A 20,405-nucleotide genomic window follows, 5' to 3' on the forward strand; every position below is an offset into this window, starting at 1 on the left:
AGGCATATAGTAACAGCCAAGTCTTTTGAACATTTTTTTGTAATTGCTTCCCCTATGCAACACTGGAACAGCTGGTGGGCAGGTCTTAAGCTTTAATAAGACAGTTGCAGGCACATTGGGGGCAGCTGTCTGGACCACACTTTTGCTTATGTAGCACAGTGGCAGTTTGGCTGCAACTGCAGTGGAAATCGGGCTACTAGTACTAAGTTTGACTTAGTACTAGTTTGGCTAGTATTAGTATTAGCTAGTATTAGGCTTAGTATTAGTTTGGCTAGTAGCATCTCGTGCCACTTGGAAGCATGAATGTTAGCCATTGGTGTTATACATGACGTCTGCACACGAATGCATGTGTGAGAGGTACAATCTTGCCAAGTGCGTTGTGTACATGGGCCAGAAGTTACGATCGTGCATTATGAAAAAAATGCAGGATACGAATGTATCGCAAACTTGAGGGGAATATCTTTTAATAAATACACGGCTGTAGCTGTAGAAATATTGCTAAAGATTAGTTGTGCTTGTCCAGGCCGCAGCTTTTTTCCCCATTGCTTGCACGACATCAGCTGGTCCTGTCGACTCTGGTTCGCGTAGCACATTTGCATTTTGCCACTTGGAACATATTCCTCACAACTTCAAATTCCTTTTGTTAATTGCTTGGAGAATCTGGCTTGAATCTCGTACGTGCTAAGGGAAACTCTTTCCGGGCCATAAGTGTTTTAATAATTTGTGAATCTACACATGTAATGTTAATTGTGTGTGGATATAATGTACAACTTGCTGGAATAAGAAAAATTCTACATAACTGGGAAAGAACTTGGGAATGAAGGGTTGAACTAGTTTGTGCTAGGTAACTGAATTCCTAATGATTTGAGCCATGGTTTTATCTGGCAATATATTTTGTGGAGGTCTTCACAGCATTTGCAAATGACTCATTTTAGTTCCAGAAGCTCTAAAATGCTTCACCTGCTGAACGAATGTACGAGACTGTGTTAGCTTTATCTTTTTCCTCCGGCCAGTCTTTCGCGCGTAATATCACAAACTTTCGCTGCAAGTTGTACAGACAGTGCGCATCTGGTCTACCCAAAATCCCGTCGGGTGGAGGTTGGGGATAACGGCTAACGACTCCCATGCTCGCCCCACGCTGGCGCCCGCGTCGCGTTTGGGGAAGCGCGTCGAACGGCGCATGCGCGGGCGGCCCTCCGGGTGAACGCCTACCTTCGCGTCGCTGCTTCGTGCTGGTGGTGGTGTTGCCGCTCCCGCTTGCTTGCGTTCGCCGTAACCCAGTGCTCGCTGCGCTGTAGCTCGGAATTACTCCGCCATGCCGTACACCATGGACGTCGCCACTCAGGTGAGCCTCGGCCGAGAGCTCGCGGCAGACCCGAGCCCGCGGAGTCGCGTCGGGGAGCGGCCACAGCTGTTCGCGTCGGGTCAGAGCCGAAACGGCACGCGCCTACTCGGCTGCTGCGCCGCAGGGCGATGGCGTCTCGGGAGTCCGCGGATCGATGCCCAGCTCTTCCGCATCCCACCACGTTTCGCGGGCGCGCGCTCAGCCCCCAGCTTCGCGCCCCCTGACTTTCCTCTCTTTCCCATTTCGGTCGCGCGTTTGTATTTTGGAGCTGGCGACGAGGTGGGAGCGGCTTGTTTACTGCTGCTAGCATGTCGAGGCCGCAAAAGGCACGCCCTAGTTCCCTTTCGGCGCTAGGCGTTGTAGCTTGGCGCGAGTCGGGCGCTGGACATCGTAACAGGGATGACGGAGGGGGAGAGGGCTCTCTGGACCAGTATTTTTTTTTTTTGTTCGTGACAGAACGAAATGAGCAGCGGCGCGGAAAGAGACGTATCTGAATGCGTCACGATATTCGGGGCCCGATGACGTCATGGCCCAGTTCAGAGAATGTACTGCAATGATGCGTGCCCCGCTAACCTTGACTGATTAAACGCGATCGCTTCACGGTGGCAAGCTATTGAGTAGCTAGGACTTGGGCACATTCGAACAAGTGAGCCTGTTTCTAGACGTAAATGGTGTAGCTTTATGCGGCTCGCGCATTGCTCTGCGCAGTGGTCAACTGCTTTTGGTCGACGCCCTGGCGCCCGGTCTTCAAAGAACGTTGCAGCGGCAGTTCGTTTCTTCACGATGAAATATGCGCATGCTATGTCGTGCCTTGTGTTGTCCTTAGCTGCTTACAATACTAAGTTCCATCATAATACAGCAACAAGCCACCCACGTTTGCCAGAAAACCGAAAGAATGAACGCAGGGATTGCTACCTTTGCCTTCTAATTCGTAAACGTTCAGAGGACAACTCGCTTTCTTGACTTCGTTTCCATCTGTCACGTTTCGTGTTAGTAGCTCGACGAGATTTGTAATCTCGGAACTGTAATGACGTAGGAATTCATGCGCATTTGAGAAGTTGGTAGTCCGTTGGCTGTAGATGCTATTCGTTGCCGTGACACCGGCTCGTTCTAATGTGAATCGTGAACATAGCAAGTTACCGCCTGCTATCTAGCCTATAGTTGTGAAGAACACGACCAAGTTAGAGGTACTGCAAGTTCGTAATACAAATCACCGATTTCATCTGCAGAGGTGTCTTTGGTTCCTTTCTTTCGGCTGTCGCCAGATACATTCCTTATAAAATTATACCTTTTGGGGCTCGTTTTGTGCCCAAGCAATAACGTACCCGACGCGATAGCTCAGTGACTATGCCGTTGAGTTGCTCAGCTCGAGGTCGCGAGTTCTACGCATCCCGGCCGCAGATGCGGGCGGAATGCAGAAACGCTCGTTTACCGCGCGTTGACAGAGCTTTAAATTACCCCAATTGGTCAGCAATAACCCGGAGTCCCGCCCCCCGCCCCCTCCCCTACAACGGGCGTCATGATCAGATCGTGATTCTTGCACCTAAGGCCTCATTACTTAATCGTACTTAAATTTCAATCCTTAAGCAATAATCGCACACTACCTGCGCGACGGTTGTTGGTAATGTTTTAACTAGTCAAATTTTTTTTTTAACTTTATCAGCACCCAGTGAGAAACGACTCGTAAAGAGCACGTGCTACCTTTAGAAGGACGACTTTTGTTTATGCCGATTCAGAACATAATTGAGCGAATCACAGGCATATATAATGGCTGTGGGTAGTTAACAGTGCACGAGAAGCATTATCTCGCCTTTCTATAGTTTCGTAGTCCCATCTGGGACTACAGAAAGACCAGTAGGAATACGTTTCCTGTCGCAACTTGTGAAGCTTGAAATGCGGCGTTATCCTAAGCCACTGCGATATCTTAACCAGTTTTCCCTGCTAGCTCAATCAAATGGTTGCTGCATTGTTAATAGAGAGCTGTCGAAGATCTTTCTATGCCACGTGCTAGGACATGTAGAGAGGCCCTTGACTACGCCTCGAAGACGTGAAACTTGGTGCACATGAAAGGAGCGACCATGGGACTTATGATTTTGGCCAGACTATTCTCCCGTCTCGGACTTGGGCTGTCTTTAGAAAGACAATGCGTCGTATAATTGAATTAATTCCTTGATTTATTCACATACATAGTGCAAAAAAGCATGGGGGCGGAGTTGGTGGGACCAATTTGTCAGGGTCAACTCACCGTAATGTGAAGGGTTGCCTCGCTATGAAGCCTTTTGGAGGGCCTCGAACCAGGGAATGACACGCACCCGATGAAATCACTCGTTGTCGCGTAATAGTAAGGTCTCTCCACAGAGGTAACTATATACGATAGCCCTGCATCACTTGTATCACCTTCTCCAAGAGGTGTACTTTTAACCTTCTGGGGGGTTGCATAGGGCACTATAATAGAAAGCTTACGACGGTACTGTATACTGTGAGCACTATAGTAATCATAAGCTTCAAGCTCGCGCGAGGATTAACGGCACGAGCGCAAGACGTTGCTAATCGTTTACCTGCTGTGCTGATGGATATTTCCAACACGTACAAATGCTTTCAACAGGTAGTCATCATTAACATCGTATCGCAAGGCCTGTTGGAATCGTACCGCTGGCACGAGTTGTTGGGGTCTCGGTGCTGACGCCCGTTATTGCCAATGGGTCGCAAGCCCCAAGGGTAGCGTTGGCCTGGCGGCCTGGGGCACTGGAAGCATCCGAAGGTCCCGGCAAAGCATGAGTAGACTGGTAACAGAACAACTGGTTTATTCTAACATAGCAAAAGAGCGGCCGGTCAGTTCGACCGAAGTGGAGAGACGGGAGAGCACGTAACTCAACAGTACAAATCGGAGCCTCTCCTCTGGCGTCCGGGGGCAGCTGCTCTTATACCCTCGGCGTCGCGGTCCAAAAGGGAAGGAGGGAAGGTCACGGGATGAAGGTCACGGGACGGCGCAGCAGGAGCCCACGACGGCGCGAACTGTCGGGCCGAGAGACCTGCTGAACCGAGAGACGTCCAGGCTCCTCATTCGGGGAACTCCGCTCCCCGGCTGCCGCGCTTTGACAAGCGAGGGCACACACACACACACGCACACACGAAGACACGTGGCACTGAAACACGCCTGGACACGCTTGGCGGGTAGGCGTTGCGGCGGCGTCGAACAGGCCAAAATGTCCGCCGTTTTGAACAAAGCCCCGGCGTCCGTTGCATCCGCGCCGGCATTACCGCGCGTTGTAGGCGAAACGTAACAGGCCGGACGCTTGTCCACCCTCGACAGAGTGGGCGTGTGCACACACAATGACGTTCGGGGAAGAAGGACGCCTTAAGTATAGCCCGACGAAGGACGACAGCGAGCTAGAGCGTTCCCCGGACTTGCGGCGTTGAATTTCAGGCCGATCCTATTGTAACAGCGGCGCGAGCTCCGGCGTGAACTGCCATCCTCCTCTTCTGCTAGAGGGAGGCGAGAGCGGCGGGAAAAAAAGGAACCCTCTCCTTCCCGAGCGCTCCACCACAGCACGCATAGAAAACCTTCAGACGCCCCCAAAGCTTACGTGCAACCAACTTGCGGGGCGTGTTCGTCACTCGAGCCTCTATAGTTCTCACGAACTTATGCGTTCTGGGCACGGAATTCGCAACGCTAAAATGAATCTTTCGTCAAATTTCGTTAAATTTGCAGGGCTGTTGCGGAGGTTGTGAAAATATAGGCAATGGGTGACAATGCGAAGGTGGATTCGTTAACGGCGTCTGTTCAGCAGCATGTGTGTAAGCGAATAGCCGCGCCTGTCGGCAAGTGCTATCGTGCGAGATTTTTGGGGCCGCATGGTGGTTTACATGCTGTGCTGGATCGCTCGGGAAGGACAGCCTTCCTCATTTCCATCTCCTCCTGTGGTGATTGGTGGAGCGGCTTCCAGCACCGCTACGGATGTGCTCGTTAACGGCTCTGGTCTCCACAGAATTACACAATGAAACCACAAACGCTGCCTAATTCCTTTTTCTGCAAGAAATAGACGAACGCTTTTGAAGCTTTCAGCTAATCGCTCTCATTGACGGTCATCGTCGAATGTTTCCGTAACATATTTTTTATGTCCTCTTTTTGCGCTATATAATTTTTTTTTACTTTGTTATGTACCAATTCGCCAAACAAAACGTTTTGCAAACCCACATAATTCTGGTCAAGTCGGTTCCGGAGAGTGGACCGAAATTTGGTCAACTTGGATGTATGGGGGCAGCGGTATGTAGGGCAGCGGCTGGCGTTTGGTTCGTCCCGCAGGAGTTTGGCTCGCTCGACTCGCTTGGCAAGACGCTTCCATAAACGCAGTGAGCCGGTCGGAGTCAGCCAGACATTTAATTAGTCTTATGTGAATTAATCGTATGTGAACGTGAGGGAGCAGAACGAATGACCGTGGGCAAGGGATACTGTTGTCGGACTGGGAAATAGCGCCACTTTTGGCGCGTGCATGCGTCTCTCTTCTTTTAGTGCGATTTCGTGCCTCGGTGCCAAAAGGGAGTCGCAACGTTCGCATGGAGGAATGATCGCATCAGAAGTGGTGGCTGTGTAGACTGGGGCTACAAGAAGCAGATGAAATTATCAGTATTCGGAAACTGCCCATCAGTGTTGAAACTGCCTATCGACGTTGAAACTGCCTGGACTATAGCACCATGGTTTTATGGGGTACGAGCTCCCGATACAGCTTTCTGTTGCTCAACACGTGCATTTATGTACCACGTATTGAGCAACGAAAAGCTGTATCGGGTGTTTTTCATGTTGCTCTATAACTTTCTCATTGACACCTTTGATCAAATTATAATAGTTGAGAAGTCGGTTAATTAATTAGACTAATTATGTAATTCGGTAGAATTACAAAAAGTAATCTGAGTATCTCCAAGCGACGGCAAACAACATTACCTTGGTACTGTCCAGCTACGTGGCATTCACACATTTTTTTAAGGTTTGGCTAAAGTTACGTGGGACACCTTGTATACTGACAATAAGAAGAAAATCAAAATCAAAGCGCGCCCAGCGGGCTTCGTTCGAGCTGCACGCGTTCTGAACAGGACCGCGCGCGTACTTCCGTGCTGACGTGACAAGATGTTTTCAAATTGCGCGGCAGTTATGCGTGCGCGCCCATGCATGTGCGGCCGACTGCGCATGCTCGGTTCGGTGGGCAGCACCGCGTGCACCAAGTAGGAAACTTTATACCGCGCGACTGCCCGCAATACAGTCCACAGAGGGAATCCCTTCGCCACGAACTCAACCAGGTGGACGACCGACCACTTTTGGAAGAAGGAATTCTACACGGTCGACAGGAACTAACGTCACAGAAGGCCGTGCGAGCGCTACCGCGCTTCTTGCGATCTACCGGCCTCTGTGAACGTCTCTAACCGGAACGCCTTTTGTGTGTGTGTCTCTGTATGTTCATACCCCCCTCCCCCCCACACACACACACTTATTGCGAAGCAATACTACTTTAGGTCGCACTTCACCCCCTTCCGTGGCGAGGCGGTGGTAGGCACCATTGACCTTTAGCGTGACCTCGCTGCGTGACGTCACACCACGTGACCTAGAGTGACGTCACACCAGCTGTGTAAAAACGGGGCCCCATCTCACGCCGTCGTGAGGCGAGGCGGTAGCCACCAACGGCGGCCTAACTCCCGCTCCTCTCACCAGGGGCACGGCGCGGCGCCCGAGTCTACCCGAGTCATCCTCGCGTGTCGCGACATCAGCAGCGGCCTCCTCGCAGCCACCGACGTTCGGCGGGTGTCGAGCATCGAGAACGTCGTTATGCGCTACTTGGACCTCTCGTCCTTCAGCTCGATACGGGCGTTCGCCAACGGCGTGCTCAAGTCCGAGTTGCACCGGGACGTGCTGGTGCTTAGATGATTCACTGTAAGCCGTAACACTAGCATAACCCAAGACTACCACCAGCCATACTACCAGCTGATCCGAGAATAACACACTATTGCTTCGCAATCACCAGGCTTAACCAAGCTAAGCCACGGCCGTTTTTTATTTAACCTCTTCCTCTCCTCTTTGTAACCCCTATCTTCCCACCCCAGTGTAGGGTAGCAAACCGGAGATTAATATCTGGTTAACCCCTCCCTGCCTTTCCTCTTCATCTCTCCCTCTCTCTCTCTTGTACCGTGCACCAGACGAAAACTTTCACCAAGGCGTTGCGTAATGCCCGACCGGTTTCTTTCGCCCTCTCATTTCGTGTTGCTGTTGCAACGGGACCACCACCCCGATGCGTCCCCCCTTTCTCTCTATGTTGTCCGACACGTGCGGGCTTCTGCGCTGCGTTGGTTTCCTCGGCGTGAAGAGACCCCGAGCTGCGCCGTTCCTCCTCCGGCGCGTTTGTTGACGCTCGCGCCGAGCGTGCCACGGTCGGACGAAGCCCCCACCGCACGCCTCCCTGCTTTCTGATTTATTATTTCTTTCTTTCTTTTTGCCCGGTTCACCCCCGTCCCCTCTCCTCCCACCTCCGGATGCGCGCGAGGAGGCACGAGCTCTCGGCAGAGCCGCGGACAACGAGCAGCCGGCAGTGAGCGCTGGTGCTGCTGCGTTTGTGTATCGGTCAATCCTCGTGCGGATGTTGGGCGTGATGCTGAAAATCCGAGCTGTCCCGGATGGTGGCTGACCGCAGTGTCGTTCGTCGTCTGCTTGTCGCCGTTTCGCAGGTGCACCTGAACGAGCCTTCCCCCGTGGAGTGTCGAGATGTGGAGGTTTATTTTTTAGTGATTCCTTAGAGGGTGAGTAGCATACGCTATTAACTGCCTGCTTCTCTTCTTTTTTTCTGTATATAGAGCCTCACTCCGAGAACTGTGCTCGCGTATATTGTAAAATCCCCGCTCATTATATACGTAACCGTCTATCCAAAGTGAATTCACACTCGCTTTACATTCCACCCGCCCCACCCACCGTTAAAAGAATTGAGGTGGTATGGATCCGAAGGGCGACATACCAGTTACTTTAAACGTACATCAACGACCTTGGTGGTGAGGCATTACCCACCCAGAACGCACGCTCTTGGCGCGACCACCGACCACCAAGGCCTTGCCGTTAATTACGTAGTTGCTGCTTAGTCTTGAGAGCGTGACGCTTACGCGTCAAAAAAAATGACTTTTTGGGAAAGTAGAGCGCAGCATTCTTCCTCGCAAGCAGTGTTGTAGCATGTAGTTGCGGTGGTGTTTGTAGTTCTAGGGATAATGCGAATAGTTCTTGCCTCGGATTTTCGTTCTTGACATTTTTTAACATGATTTTCGTGCTGTATTAGACAATGTACCATATTATTGTGTATGTACTCTGAGCTGTATAGGTGTTCTCTGTCCATGTTGTGCAAGTGTCATTAACTTTCATAGCTAAACTTACCCGTGTCCAAGTGATACAAAGTAAGCTGTTCTTATACAGACTTCGCATGCGCGTGTCGTTATCCTATGTTCAGGGTTTCGCATTTCGTTATGTACGTTTTGGAAAATCGAAACGATACAGAAACGTGCACTTTTATTGTTATTGCCGTTGACGCTTGTATCTATGGGCCGCAACCGGCCGCTTGCCGCTTCTGAGTACAAAAGACATTCTATACAGATGCGCTCGAAAGCAGACAATGACCCCGGACAGTGACCTCGGTGCCCCTTTTGCCGGTCACGCGAGTGACAATATCTCAGGCAATTTCGTCTCTCTCAGCGATCATAACGTTCAATGAGCGTGGCATTCAAACCGTTCCTTGTTCACCAAAGGTGGCTTTTTCTTAAAATTAATTTGAGGGGAACGTGGAGCGACAAACGAATAACAGGAGCAAATTGGACTTGTGCTGTTCAGCTCGAGCAGTGCATTCCCAGCCAGTTTCCTCATTTTAGGCTGTCTGTGTAGCTTTAGAAATCTGTATTTGAACACACGCACACACACACACGCACACACACACACATATATATATATATATATATATAAACGAGAAGAAAGGGGGTTAACCGAGGGTCCCGATTTTATTAGTCATATCATAAGAAGCCAACAAGCATTGACACCAAGGACAACATAGGGGAAATTATTGTGCTTAATAAATTAAATAAAGAAACGAAGAATTAATGGAAATTAAAGTGGATGAAAAAACAACTTGCCGCAGGTGGGAACCGAACCCACAACCTTCGCATTTCGCGTGCGATGCTCTACCAATTGAGCTACCGCGGCGCTGTTTTCCCATCCACTTTATTGGGTATTTATGTGTCCTAGTAGAACCCTGGGAGTGTTAGCCAGCGCCACCACACACAGACCTTGGCGGCGGACGTGGGACGTCCACTCCCAGGGTTCTACTAGGACACATAAACACCCAATAAAGTGGATGGGAAAACAGCGCCGCGGTAGCTCAATTGGTAGAGCATCGCACGCGAAATGCGAAGGTTGTGGGTTCGGTTCCCACCTGCATCAAGTTGTTCTTTCATCCACTTTAATTTCCATTAATTCTTCGTTTCTTTATTTAATTTATTAAGCACAATAATTTCCCCTATGTTGTCCTTGGTGTCAATGCTTGTTGGCTTCTTATGATATGACTAATAAAATCGGGACCCTCGGTTAACCCCCTTTCTTCTCGTTTATTACATAACGAGGGTCTCGAATCCGGCTACATTGATGCCTTCAGGTAGCATATGTGGGTTTATTGACCAGTTGCCTTCACCCAAAAAGATCACGTTCTCGTGACGCCTGCGGCAAAAAAGGACGTCCCACGTCCGCCGCCAAGGTCTGTGTGTGGTGGCGCTGGCTAACACTCCCAGGGTTCTACTAGGACACATAAACACCCAATAAAGTAGATGGGAAAACAGCGCCGCGGTAGCTCAATTGGTAGAGCATCGCACGCGAAATGCGAAGGTTGTGGGTTCGGTTCCCACCTGCGGCAAGTTGTTTTTTCATCCACTTTAATTTCCATTAATTCTTCGTTTGTTTATTTAATTTATTAAGCACAATAATTTCCCTTATGTTGTCCTTGGTGTCAATGCTTCTTGGCTTCTTACGATATATATATATATATATATATATATATATATATATATATATATATATATATATTGAGCTCTTATCACCGCGGCCATTTCAATTCTGTCGAATGTTCGCGTTATTTCTCCGGGGTTTCGATGCATGTCGCTAGAAGGTGTAGTTTGAAGCGATCTGTTGCACACGTCTCTTCTCGAGCTTTATAGGTGAAAGACACTTGGTAGTATGGCTATGGCGCGAACTGCAATCGCGACGGAGCCCCGCACATTGACCGTGTAACACGGCGTGCAAACGGACGTTATTGAAAGGCTCAGGGCGCCTCTATATTCGTTTGCTATAACTGATCTCTAGCAGAACCGTAATCACACCGCCTGCAAAGCTATTGTTTCTTCGAGCTCGTGAGCACTTTCTCGAAGCAATAGAGTAATAGAGGACGTAGGCGAAAAGCAGTAACGAGTCGCTATATTGCAGTCGCTATAACCACGTCTTCGGAAGGGTATGACATATCAATGCCGGCACGATTTTCATTGTTCACGCCAATAGAGCTCGAGTTAACTTCAGAGCTTACTTTTCTCTTCGTGATGGGAAAGAAGAGCGGAGGGATGTTTAACGAATAATGAAGGTTAAAGGCACACATCAGCGCGCTGCTATGTCGGGCACACTAATCAATAAGCAAATACTATAGATTACTGAACACACTAATTATGAAGGAAATAGTATTGTTTGAAGGTCAGAGAGTAATTCTGAAAATCGAGAATAAAAATAAAGATACTTTTGCATACATGGCGCGCGAAACCTCAGCGATGATCACTGCATCACCAAATTGTGGTCGTGGGGCTTTGAAAAGACACCCACGGAAAGGGGTGCCCTGGATTGGGTAATGTATTAAGCATGCAAATAAAAGGAACACTATCATGGACAAAAGAAACGCATTGACGACGTTTATCGAAGAACGACAGGGTTTTCCGAGAAGGGTGGTATACCAACTGAGGTTTGTGGGACAGGTGCGGCAGTTACCCTACGCCCAGGCAGCGTTCCGGCTTTTAAAACGTGTATCCTACATGGAGAGTTTAGGAAGCAATATGTTATGTAGCACGAGATTACATTCGACGTTATCACTCCCCTAAACCAGCTTAGAGGAGATAAATGGTGGCCTATCAAAGTAACAAAATGGCCGCAGAGGGAAGGAAACGACATGTCCAGCTAGGCGGCAGATAATGAGGTGGCGTGATATATAAGACTAGAAAACTAGCAGTTGGGCCGGCTGACGCAAGACAGGATTAACGTTTGCACATCGCTAGGAGAGAGACCTTCGTCCTGAAACGTCGTAAAATAGACCGATGACCAAATTATCATGACGATGATAATTACGCTGGCGGGGGTCAACAGGTGTGGCGAAACCAGCGGAAAAGCGGGAACGTGTCGCGTCGCGCAGTATGCATGCAGAATCACAAAGGACGAGAATGCGCTGCCTCGTGTGACACAGCCTCTGTCCCGTACGTGTCGCACAGGCGCGGCTTCCGTGCGAGCGCCCTCTGAACCGCGCACTCCATCACCGGCGCCAGCGAGTCTCCGCGAACAGCAGAGGCAGCGGCCCGGCGGTCCCGCAACCCCGGGCTCGGCGGCAGCGGGGCCTGAGGAGCAGGCCACAGCGGCGCCCCCGCAGGCCGCCGCTGTGGTTGACCACAGCAGGCCGGCTATGGCACCACCAGCGACCGACGCACAGGAGCCTGAAAAGGTCTGTCTCCCATTCTCTGTCTTGATGTTTTGGTATTCGCTTTTATATTCGCTCCGTTTCCGCGAGACGGAAGTGGAAGAACTCACTCGCGCAAGTTACCGAGGCCCGAGCTGTGCGGGTAGCGGGTGTGCTTGCGAGAAATGAGTGGCCGCGAAGGGGAGAAGACGATGTGTAGCTCGCCTATACTAGCCCGCCTTTGCAGTGTTCGGCCGGATGCATGCAGGGGCAGTCACACGTACCGAAGGCTGGGAGAAACAAAGATGGGAGGAAGGGAAGGAGATCGCTCATTCAGTTTCTCCGTTTCCGACCTCACTGGTTTCAGCTAGATTGTGCGTAACCACTTAACAAAGCAGTGCAGATGCCCTGTTCATTTGCGCAGTTGACGGAGCACGATGTCTTCAAATACAAATGCTATTCGCAATGGGGAGGCTACGCCATCGCTCTCTCGTGGCCACTGCACACACTGCTTTCCACCTTCAACTAAGACCGCGACGGCTGTCAGTAAATATTCTGTTTGTCTTCTGCAACAAAGGCTCACCCGGCATAATCAGTTCCGAATATGGCTGCCGTACGGTTGAATGCAGTTCGTAGACATGACATGCATGGCGAATTCGTGATTATTAACGAGTCGTATGGCCTTTACAAGTATACGCGACGACGTTCTTCGGCCACTCCGAAGACCCAGCCTATGACAGCGGGAGACTTTGCTGCGCGTGACAGGTTCCGCTACGCACAGTCTCGGCGACGGCCGATGGTCCCGAGGACGGCGCTGCGACGAAGGCCGATGGCGCCCGGTCCTCCGACCAGCAGCAAGCACAGCAGGAGCAGGGGGGCGCCTTCAGCCTGTGGCTGGCCAAGCCGCGGGTCATGTGGTGGATCGCTGTGCTGGTGGCCATACTACTCGTGGCGGTCGTGCTTATCGCCACGCTGCTCTCCACCGGAAGGGAGGTCGACGACACGGTATGGGCGGACGACGCCTCCCTGCTGACAATGTGGCCACGGCCCAAAGGGAATCACCGAATGATCTGGTGAGGAGAGCACGCGATATTCTCTCTCTCTCTCTCTCCTTTACCCCACGCTGAACGTAAGGTGATAACGAACCTCGGTCTGTATAGAATCGCGGCCCACAAGCTCCAAGCGGAGGGGATTACGCGACCCCGCGCCGACTCAGCAGAGAAAATTGTGTTAGAACAGCCTGAAGTTACGCTTGCGTAAACCGCAAGGTGTTTTATCGTGGCCGTTTAGGTTCATCACTGTATGAATACCAACTTCAGCACCATTTCCTTTTTCTTGACCTCGTACCCATGATATGTAGGGTAGGGTGCTCCTAACTGTATAGGAAGTGTCTCGGGGCATGCGTATCCTTCGCGGACTGCTTTATTTCACATTGATACAGCGCGTGCCAGCACCAAAGAGTCCGATTGAACAATGGGAAGGTGCATTTTCATATCTTGTGTTCTATTTCTTGTCATGGTGGCTGCCCACTTCATAATCATTTGACATCGCGAATAGCTTGATTTGCACATCACAGTGGCCTATATCGCATCTGCAAAAATCCCGCGCTCGCAGGTTCCGCCACGGAAGCTTGCCGTACGAAGGTCGCGAATGGCCCGAGCTGACTGCGCAGCTCAACGGTCTCGTGTCGGCCTACGACCCCGTGCGCGCGTCGCGCAACTCCAACGTAACCGAGTGCTTCGGCCGGCGGCCGGAACACGGCAAGGTGTGCCTCTTCGACATCCGCGCCGTGGCTCCCGAGTGCACGGCAGCGCTCGACTTCGGCTACAAGGAAGGCAGTCCCTGCGTGTTCCTCCAGTTCTCCAACGTTCTAGGCTGGGAGCCTACACCCATCGCGAAGCACGAGGCGGCGCAGCTGCTGCCGGCGGCCCTGCTGCCACTGCTCAAGCCGGACCTCGTACTGCTGCAGTGCGAGGGCGACACCGTGGTGGACCGCGAAAACCTGGGCGGCGTGGTGTACACGCCGTACCAGGGCTTCCGCACCGAGTTCTTCCCGTACACGGGACACAAGGACTACATGGCGCCCCTGGTGGCCGTCCAGTTTAGGAAACCCTCGACGGCCGTAGTGATCGGCGTCCGCTGTCGCCTCTGGGTACGAAACCCGCCGCCGGCGAATGCCTCGGCTGAGCTCTTCTTCAACTTGCTCGTCGACTGAGGCCTTCTGCTCGGCGTCTGCGCGGCCGGCTGCGACCACACGGGGGCGCCCTCTTGACCCATCGTCTCTGCCATCAAGTGCGCAGACGTAGCGCTACTGGCCGCTGGAAAGGAGCGATGACCGAATCTTCTCAGCCACCCCGAGGTCTGAGTTGAGAAAAAACGTTCGTCGGTTCGCGTGGATGATTGAGGGAAACTTCAACCGAGCGTTGCCGCACTTTGCGTTGAGCGTTGCCCTGACATTCTGATACGTTACTTGAAGGCTGTTTCGCTCTGACGGGAAGAGACAAAAAATTGGTGGGTTTGAAGTTGCTATAGATTTTTTTCTCGATCTCTCTCTCGCTTCTATGTGAAATCTGCATATATACCACAAGAACGAGAGAGAGACAGAGTGGTCACGTGTATAGTTTGCAGCTCAGTAGCAGCAGACCTACGTTAAGTGCGGCAACATTCGTTGCTTTCTGGTCATCGTTGCGGAGACTGACATCTTTTTCCGTGGCATTGTACCGCGGCCAGCTGGCGCGTTACTGTTGTCATTGAACGTTACTGATACGGCGTCAACGATAAGCCACCAAGTGTCTGAGCATTGTATATGCCCGCAGCAGGTTGCGTTTGCGTCTTTGGCAGGGCTAACAACTTGAGCGGCACTGTGAATGCGCACTTTTGCCGACCGCGTAGAGTGCTGGAAACGGAAACGCATTCTGTCGCAAGTTTGGGCGTCGTCGATGGAGAGTTGTAGGGGAGTGTTCTGGAGCAAAGGCAGGCAGACCACCATTGCCACTGCTGCCATTTTCACATCATGCATGGTGCACGCTTAGAGCATTGGCGATCTACATGGAAGTCAACCCCAAAGTTTGTACTTGCTTTCATGAAGATGCGATGCACGTCTGCAATAGGGGGAAAATTTGTTGGGTTACAAAGTTTCACGCGAGATAGCTGGGAAGCAGAGCTTAAGTGATTGCGTTGTTAAGGAATAGGATGAGTCGGTGAAATGTTATGGTATGAATTGTATTGCGTCGTTGCACTTGGAAATAATCTATTTGTGCTCTGTGTTTTTTTTTTTTTCATGATCTCGGTGAAGGAAAGAATTTGAGATGCTGAAAGGCTGACGCTGAACGCTGGTCAGAGAGAACCCATTGAACTTGATCATTGTTCCATTAGATGGCTGATTTTCCTTTCAGTGTACGCGAAACTCATCAGGATTAGTTATGCTGTTTTGCTGATATTAGATTTGATTGTATCCTTGACTTGAGCCAGTTGGTTGCCTGAGAAAGGCGTTCTAAGCTTTGGTCGGTGGCGGAGCGTGCAATAGAATTAGATGAAAGATCGGTAAGCAGGCAGAGACTTTCGCTCAAAGTGAGTTATTAGGAGACGGGCTTAGGTTTCGATGAGGGTCATTGTTACAAGGTTATGGTCTGGCGAGTCGAAGCCGCTGTTTGTTTTGTAGGGCTGAAGACTGAAGCCTTAGACTTTTTCGGAGAGTCGCTCTCATGTACTTCATATGCCACACTGCCATTCTGTTGGAGCCCCCACAAGTAAAGGGTAGTTTCGACGTCATAAGGGTATGCAAGGGATGAAATGCGCAATGGTCACATATGGCTAACGCTTAGTGGTTTTCAAGAAGCCCAGAGGCAGGTTTTCAATTAACGAAGTGGTGACGAGATTTGCTTGAGTCTTTTTTCACTGTAATTTTCTTCTGATTGTCACATGTGCTTTAGAAAACAAAAGCGGTTAGTTTTCCCTGACAATTATTTTTATTTATTTATTGTTTTTTTCTTCTCGCAGCATAGGAACATTTGGAAAGGATGGCAACTGTACGATATTAAAAATGAACAATTTCTGTTTTTGTTCAAGTATAAGGCGCATGGTAGCAAATACTATGAAGCATTCTTTCCTAATGCAAAAAAAGAAAGTTTAAGATATTACGATCATTCGCCGGCCTCATACCCCTTCACCTTCGCGTCCGCTGTCATTTTTGCTTATATTTATGTAGTCCTAACGGTTTCTTGAACTCCATGAGCCGCAGCCGTGTGGTAGCAGAAGTAGCGGTTCCGGCTGAAGGGTATCCGTCAGACATAAGCCGTTCGGTGAAAGTAAAGAAACAAAGAGTGACGAACGTGTCGGTGTTCTTTTGTGGGCTCATTTATTGTTGCGCGCGTCCACACGCTCATCGACGCATGTGTTACTCGCAAGTATATTGTGCACAAAGGCAGCGAGGAGGGTAGGACGGGAAGGTGAGGGGTTGTTCTCTTTAATCGTATAACAGGTCAGCAGTTTAATTACCCACCTCTTTCGCGCCACTTCTTTATACTCGTTGTGAAAGACAGGTCGACTCTTCTTTTGAAGTCGCGGACCATATATTTACGGGGTATTTTCCTCCTTGACTGCGCCAAGTTAACAGCGAACCTTCTAGAGAGTACTTGTGTTTTCAGCGATGTCGGGGAAGTTCTTTGAAGCGGCTCCCACGCCGAGTAAGTCTGTTGTCCTTGTAAGCATAAAGACGCCCTGAAACATCCTTCGTCGAAAGTGCAGTGTTGTTTTTTTTGTTTACCTGCGAAACTTTCGTTCAAATGTAGCCATTGCAAGGTGACTGCATACAAATGAAGCGACCAATGTACCCCGCTGCCAGATGATGGGATCTGGGACTGGGAGCTGTAATGTCGCGCTAGCAGTCTGACAGAAGGACGCTGTCAAATGAGGAGCAGCGACTGTTCGCGCATCCATATTTTAGTTACTGCGTGTTTTACAATGGAAACATCAATACACCATTGACACCGCAGCTGTAAACCTCCAGTACTTGTCTAGTGTGTGATTCGCTGTGCTGCTTCTTTCATTTATTCACAAACACATACGAACATGGGATATGAGGCTATCGACCTTGGACAGCTGGTTCGCAGGACTTCTGGCACACGGAATATATGTCGTGGCCAGAGGAAAAAGTGTGCACAGAAAGAAAAGTGTCGCTCGCAGTCGCAGGAAGACGAGCCTGAAGACGACGACTGACATCTGACCAGCCGTACCTGTCTTTTTTTTTTTCTTCAGATAATGGTTACGTATACACAACTGTCACCTGTTTCTCACCTTTGCTGAAATTTGTTTCTGGTGGTGAGCTTCATATTTCTTTTCTTTTTTGCACAATGAAACCGGATATTGGTCGCTATGATCACTGCACGAAAGTCAGCGTCCTAGCACAAGAAAATAGTCGAAGCATCGCGAATCGTTTCAGAAACATAGGAAAGGGCCGACAAGAGTGTTTCGGGGCAACGTTACGCCTATTGAGGACAATAATTGGCGTTCATCAAAATTGTCAGCCATTTAACATTAGCAAACTATAATTACCATGTTTTCTTAGCTGATACGACGAAAAGGTTTACTATATGTGGATTATGATTCGCTTGATTTTCACGAGTGAGCGCCACTGAGCACAACCACGCTTATCAAAATGTTGACGCTGAACTTGCCTTCTGACTTTATTAAATGATCTGGCGCCAAACGAGGGAGAGAACACCCAGTATACAGATATTATATATATATGCATTTTTAGCTTAGGTGCCGCACGAAAAAGAAAAAAAAAACCAACGTATTCAGATATTTTTAGCGCCAGTTGAAGTGTAGTAGCGGTAGTTCCCGTTTAAGGATGAGATAAACAAAAGGCACTTGAACAAAAGCATATTTCTGATAAAAGCACGTCGAGTGGATCTATATTTTTTGCGCTTGTATAGATAAGAGGAAATTGTGCGAAGGGGAAGACGACCGGAACGAGGAATCAGTCGTTGTCCGGTTTTTCACTCACATTCGAGAACACTGCACACAGCCAAGAGCTGCGAGTCGGGCAGCGCGACCTCGCTCATCGAGACGCTCATTCATTCTGCGCTCACTGTTCTCTACGTGTAGCTGTATTTGCGCGTGCGCGTGTGTGGTTGTATGCGTACATGTACAACGTGGGTCGTTGTTCTTCGGACTCGCGTGCATCTCACTGTGGAGTTGTGGCTATAATGCGCTTCGCTATAGTTTCTGTGCGGCTCGTTTCTCTTCTTTCCTGTCCTACAGCAGCCCAAGGAGTTGTACCCTTGCACGGGCACGAAGGCTGTTGTTTGAGGCACGTGCGCTGTGTGGAGGTCGGCACAGCGGTTTGTTTACACTTGAGGCCGCAGTTGGCGCGCTTACACAGCATAGCATCGGCGCCCCGTTATCGCAAACGAATCCTGTCTTGCTCAGTATCCATCACTTGTCTTTTGCGAGTCGGCGATGCGAAAGAAGGACCATCTCTCGCTTTTGTAATATTTTTTTTTTAGTTGCGTGCGTGTGCGTGTGTGTGTGTGTGCATGCGTGCCTTTTTCAACTTGTTGAGTTAGAGCTGGAACTAAATCACCTCCTTGTTTTTGTTTTTGAGACATCGGGGACATCGCTTTGACCCCCAGAGTCGTACGCGCAGCTGATTCGACTGGTGAGCCGGCTGTTACTGAAGCGAGATCTCGGCACTGAGGCGTTTTTCGTGAGGATGCCACGTCGTGGCTTATGTGAAGGTGTGGTGTCACCGTGAAGTCTTATTCTTAGACTAGCTCAGTGGTACATTGCATTGTTTTATTGGTTATAATGTCCCAAAAGCTACACCTGTACAATGAGAGACGCCGCATATGGTCGAAGAATCCGAATCGGTTTCGATCACGTAGTGCTTTAACGTCAGTTTGTATCAAAATGCATGGCCGCTTTTTCCTTTTTTTTCTTTTCTTTAATGTCGTCAGCATTGGAGAGACGGTCTATATGCACACTGTCGGGGCACCACGAATTTGCACACGAGTTCCCGCACTCTCGGTCAGGTGCCCGAATCCACTGGACGTTCAAGTAGCCAAGCGCTCCATACGCTTTATTTTGGCGGTGCGGTCGTCATTGTTGTACAGCCAAACTGGTTGCAGCTGCTCCGGAACCATTAAAAAAAGGCTTGCATGCCATGACATCAAATGACTACGAAGTTTAAGACAGTAGGCACCTTTCAAAATAAATGTATGAATTTTTTTCTTCTTCTTGAGGAAGAAGGCGGGCGTGGAGGTTTGTGGCCACTGCGGTCGATTCTGCTGTGCAGTCGATGCTGGCGAACAGGATCTCGTACACGTTAACTGATACTGTTAACTGATCGTTAACTGATACGTTAACTGATCATGTGTCGAGAGCGGTCGCGTGATTTCAAAGAAGCGGTGTAATGAGACGCGGTCTTGTGTGCTGCACCGGTCAAGCACATGAACCTTAGCTGACGGCAATGTCAATACACAGAGCCTTGATGTCCTGGTTCCACGAAGCGAACTCCGACGCGCCTTTGAAGCACCGGTGTACATTCGGCAGCCGCGAGTGAAACGCAGGAATTCGAGCGCGTGCCTTTAGACACGGGCTGCGTCAAGACAAGGCATGCATGGTTCGGGAAGCATAAAAATATACACGTGCTATTTCGCACCTTAGATATTTTGGCACGGTCACTGAAGTTGCCAAAGACCAGCCCATCGAACCACTGCGTTTCATCCGTTGCCAATAAACGTGCGTGTCACGCGGAGAGGAACCACCAATTAAATGGTCGATGTTACAACACTGATTGCGCTTCATATTAGATAAGCATGCGTGCAGACCAGCGATCTTTCGATAATGTACACATGGGGCGTCAACGTCGGTCACTGTTTTCCATGAAAACGGCTGGAACGTGAAAGCTGTTTCCAGCCGACAAAAAAAAAAAAAAAGAAATGAATGGTTTCCTCTAGGTGTGACACGCGATGTACGCTAACATGCGCTGCGAGTTTCAGTTCTTGTCGTACGTTGTTACATGACGACGCATTCACTTGTGCGGATGAGTGTGTTATTCACTATGTCGTTGCCCTGCTCTCCCACCTTCCCGACTCTCCGCCCTTCTCTGTACAATGTGTTCAGCGAGGACCGGGCCTCTGCACATCAAGGAGCCATGTCTTCTCTCGGGTTTACCCAACTGTCCACTGTCTCAGCCTGAGGAATAAATCTATCTTATCTCGTTCCTCTTTCTGGCGAAACCACTGAAACCCTTTCACGTCGAAGTTTGATTCGCTGCACATATGTGTTTCAACAACGTGAGATCTTTTGCCCATGGTAAGTTTCACCCGCCGCCTTTATTTTGTGCC

At 49.9% G+C, this 20,405-nt stretch overlaps 1 protein-coding gene across 1 annotated transcript; it reads left to right on the top strand.

The window, feature by feature from the left end:
• Positions 1-1,186: 1,186 nt before the first annotated feature.
• LOC126536195 (sodium/potassium-transporting ATPase subunit beta-2-like) lies at positions 1,187-20,281 on the top strand. Its single transcript, XM_050183082.3, has 5 exons — positions 1,187-1,345; positions 8,057-8,128; positions 11,873-12,099; positions 12,820-13,127; positions 13,669-20,281. The coding sequence occupies exons 3-5, from the start codon at positions 12,061-12,063 to the stop codon at positions 14,267-14,269; spliced, it is 948 nt and encodes a 315-aa protein (XP_050039039.1). The 5' UTR covers positions 1,187-1,345; positions 8,057-8,128; positions 11,873-12,060; the 3' UTR covers positions 14,270-20,281.
• Positions 20,282-20,405: the final 124 nt, after the last annotated feature.

Source organism: Dermacentor andersoni, chromosome 4 (assembly GCF_023375885.2).
Source record: "Dermacentor andersoni chromosome 4, qqDerAnde1_hic_scaffold, whole genome shotgun sequence".
Classification (NCBI taxonomy): Eukaryota; Metazoa; Arthropoda; class Arachnida; order Ixodida; family Ixodidae; genus Dermacentor; species Dermacentor andersoni.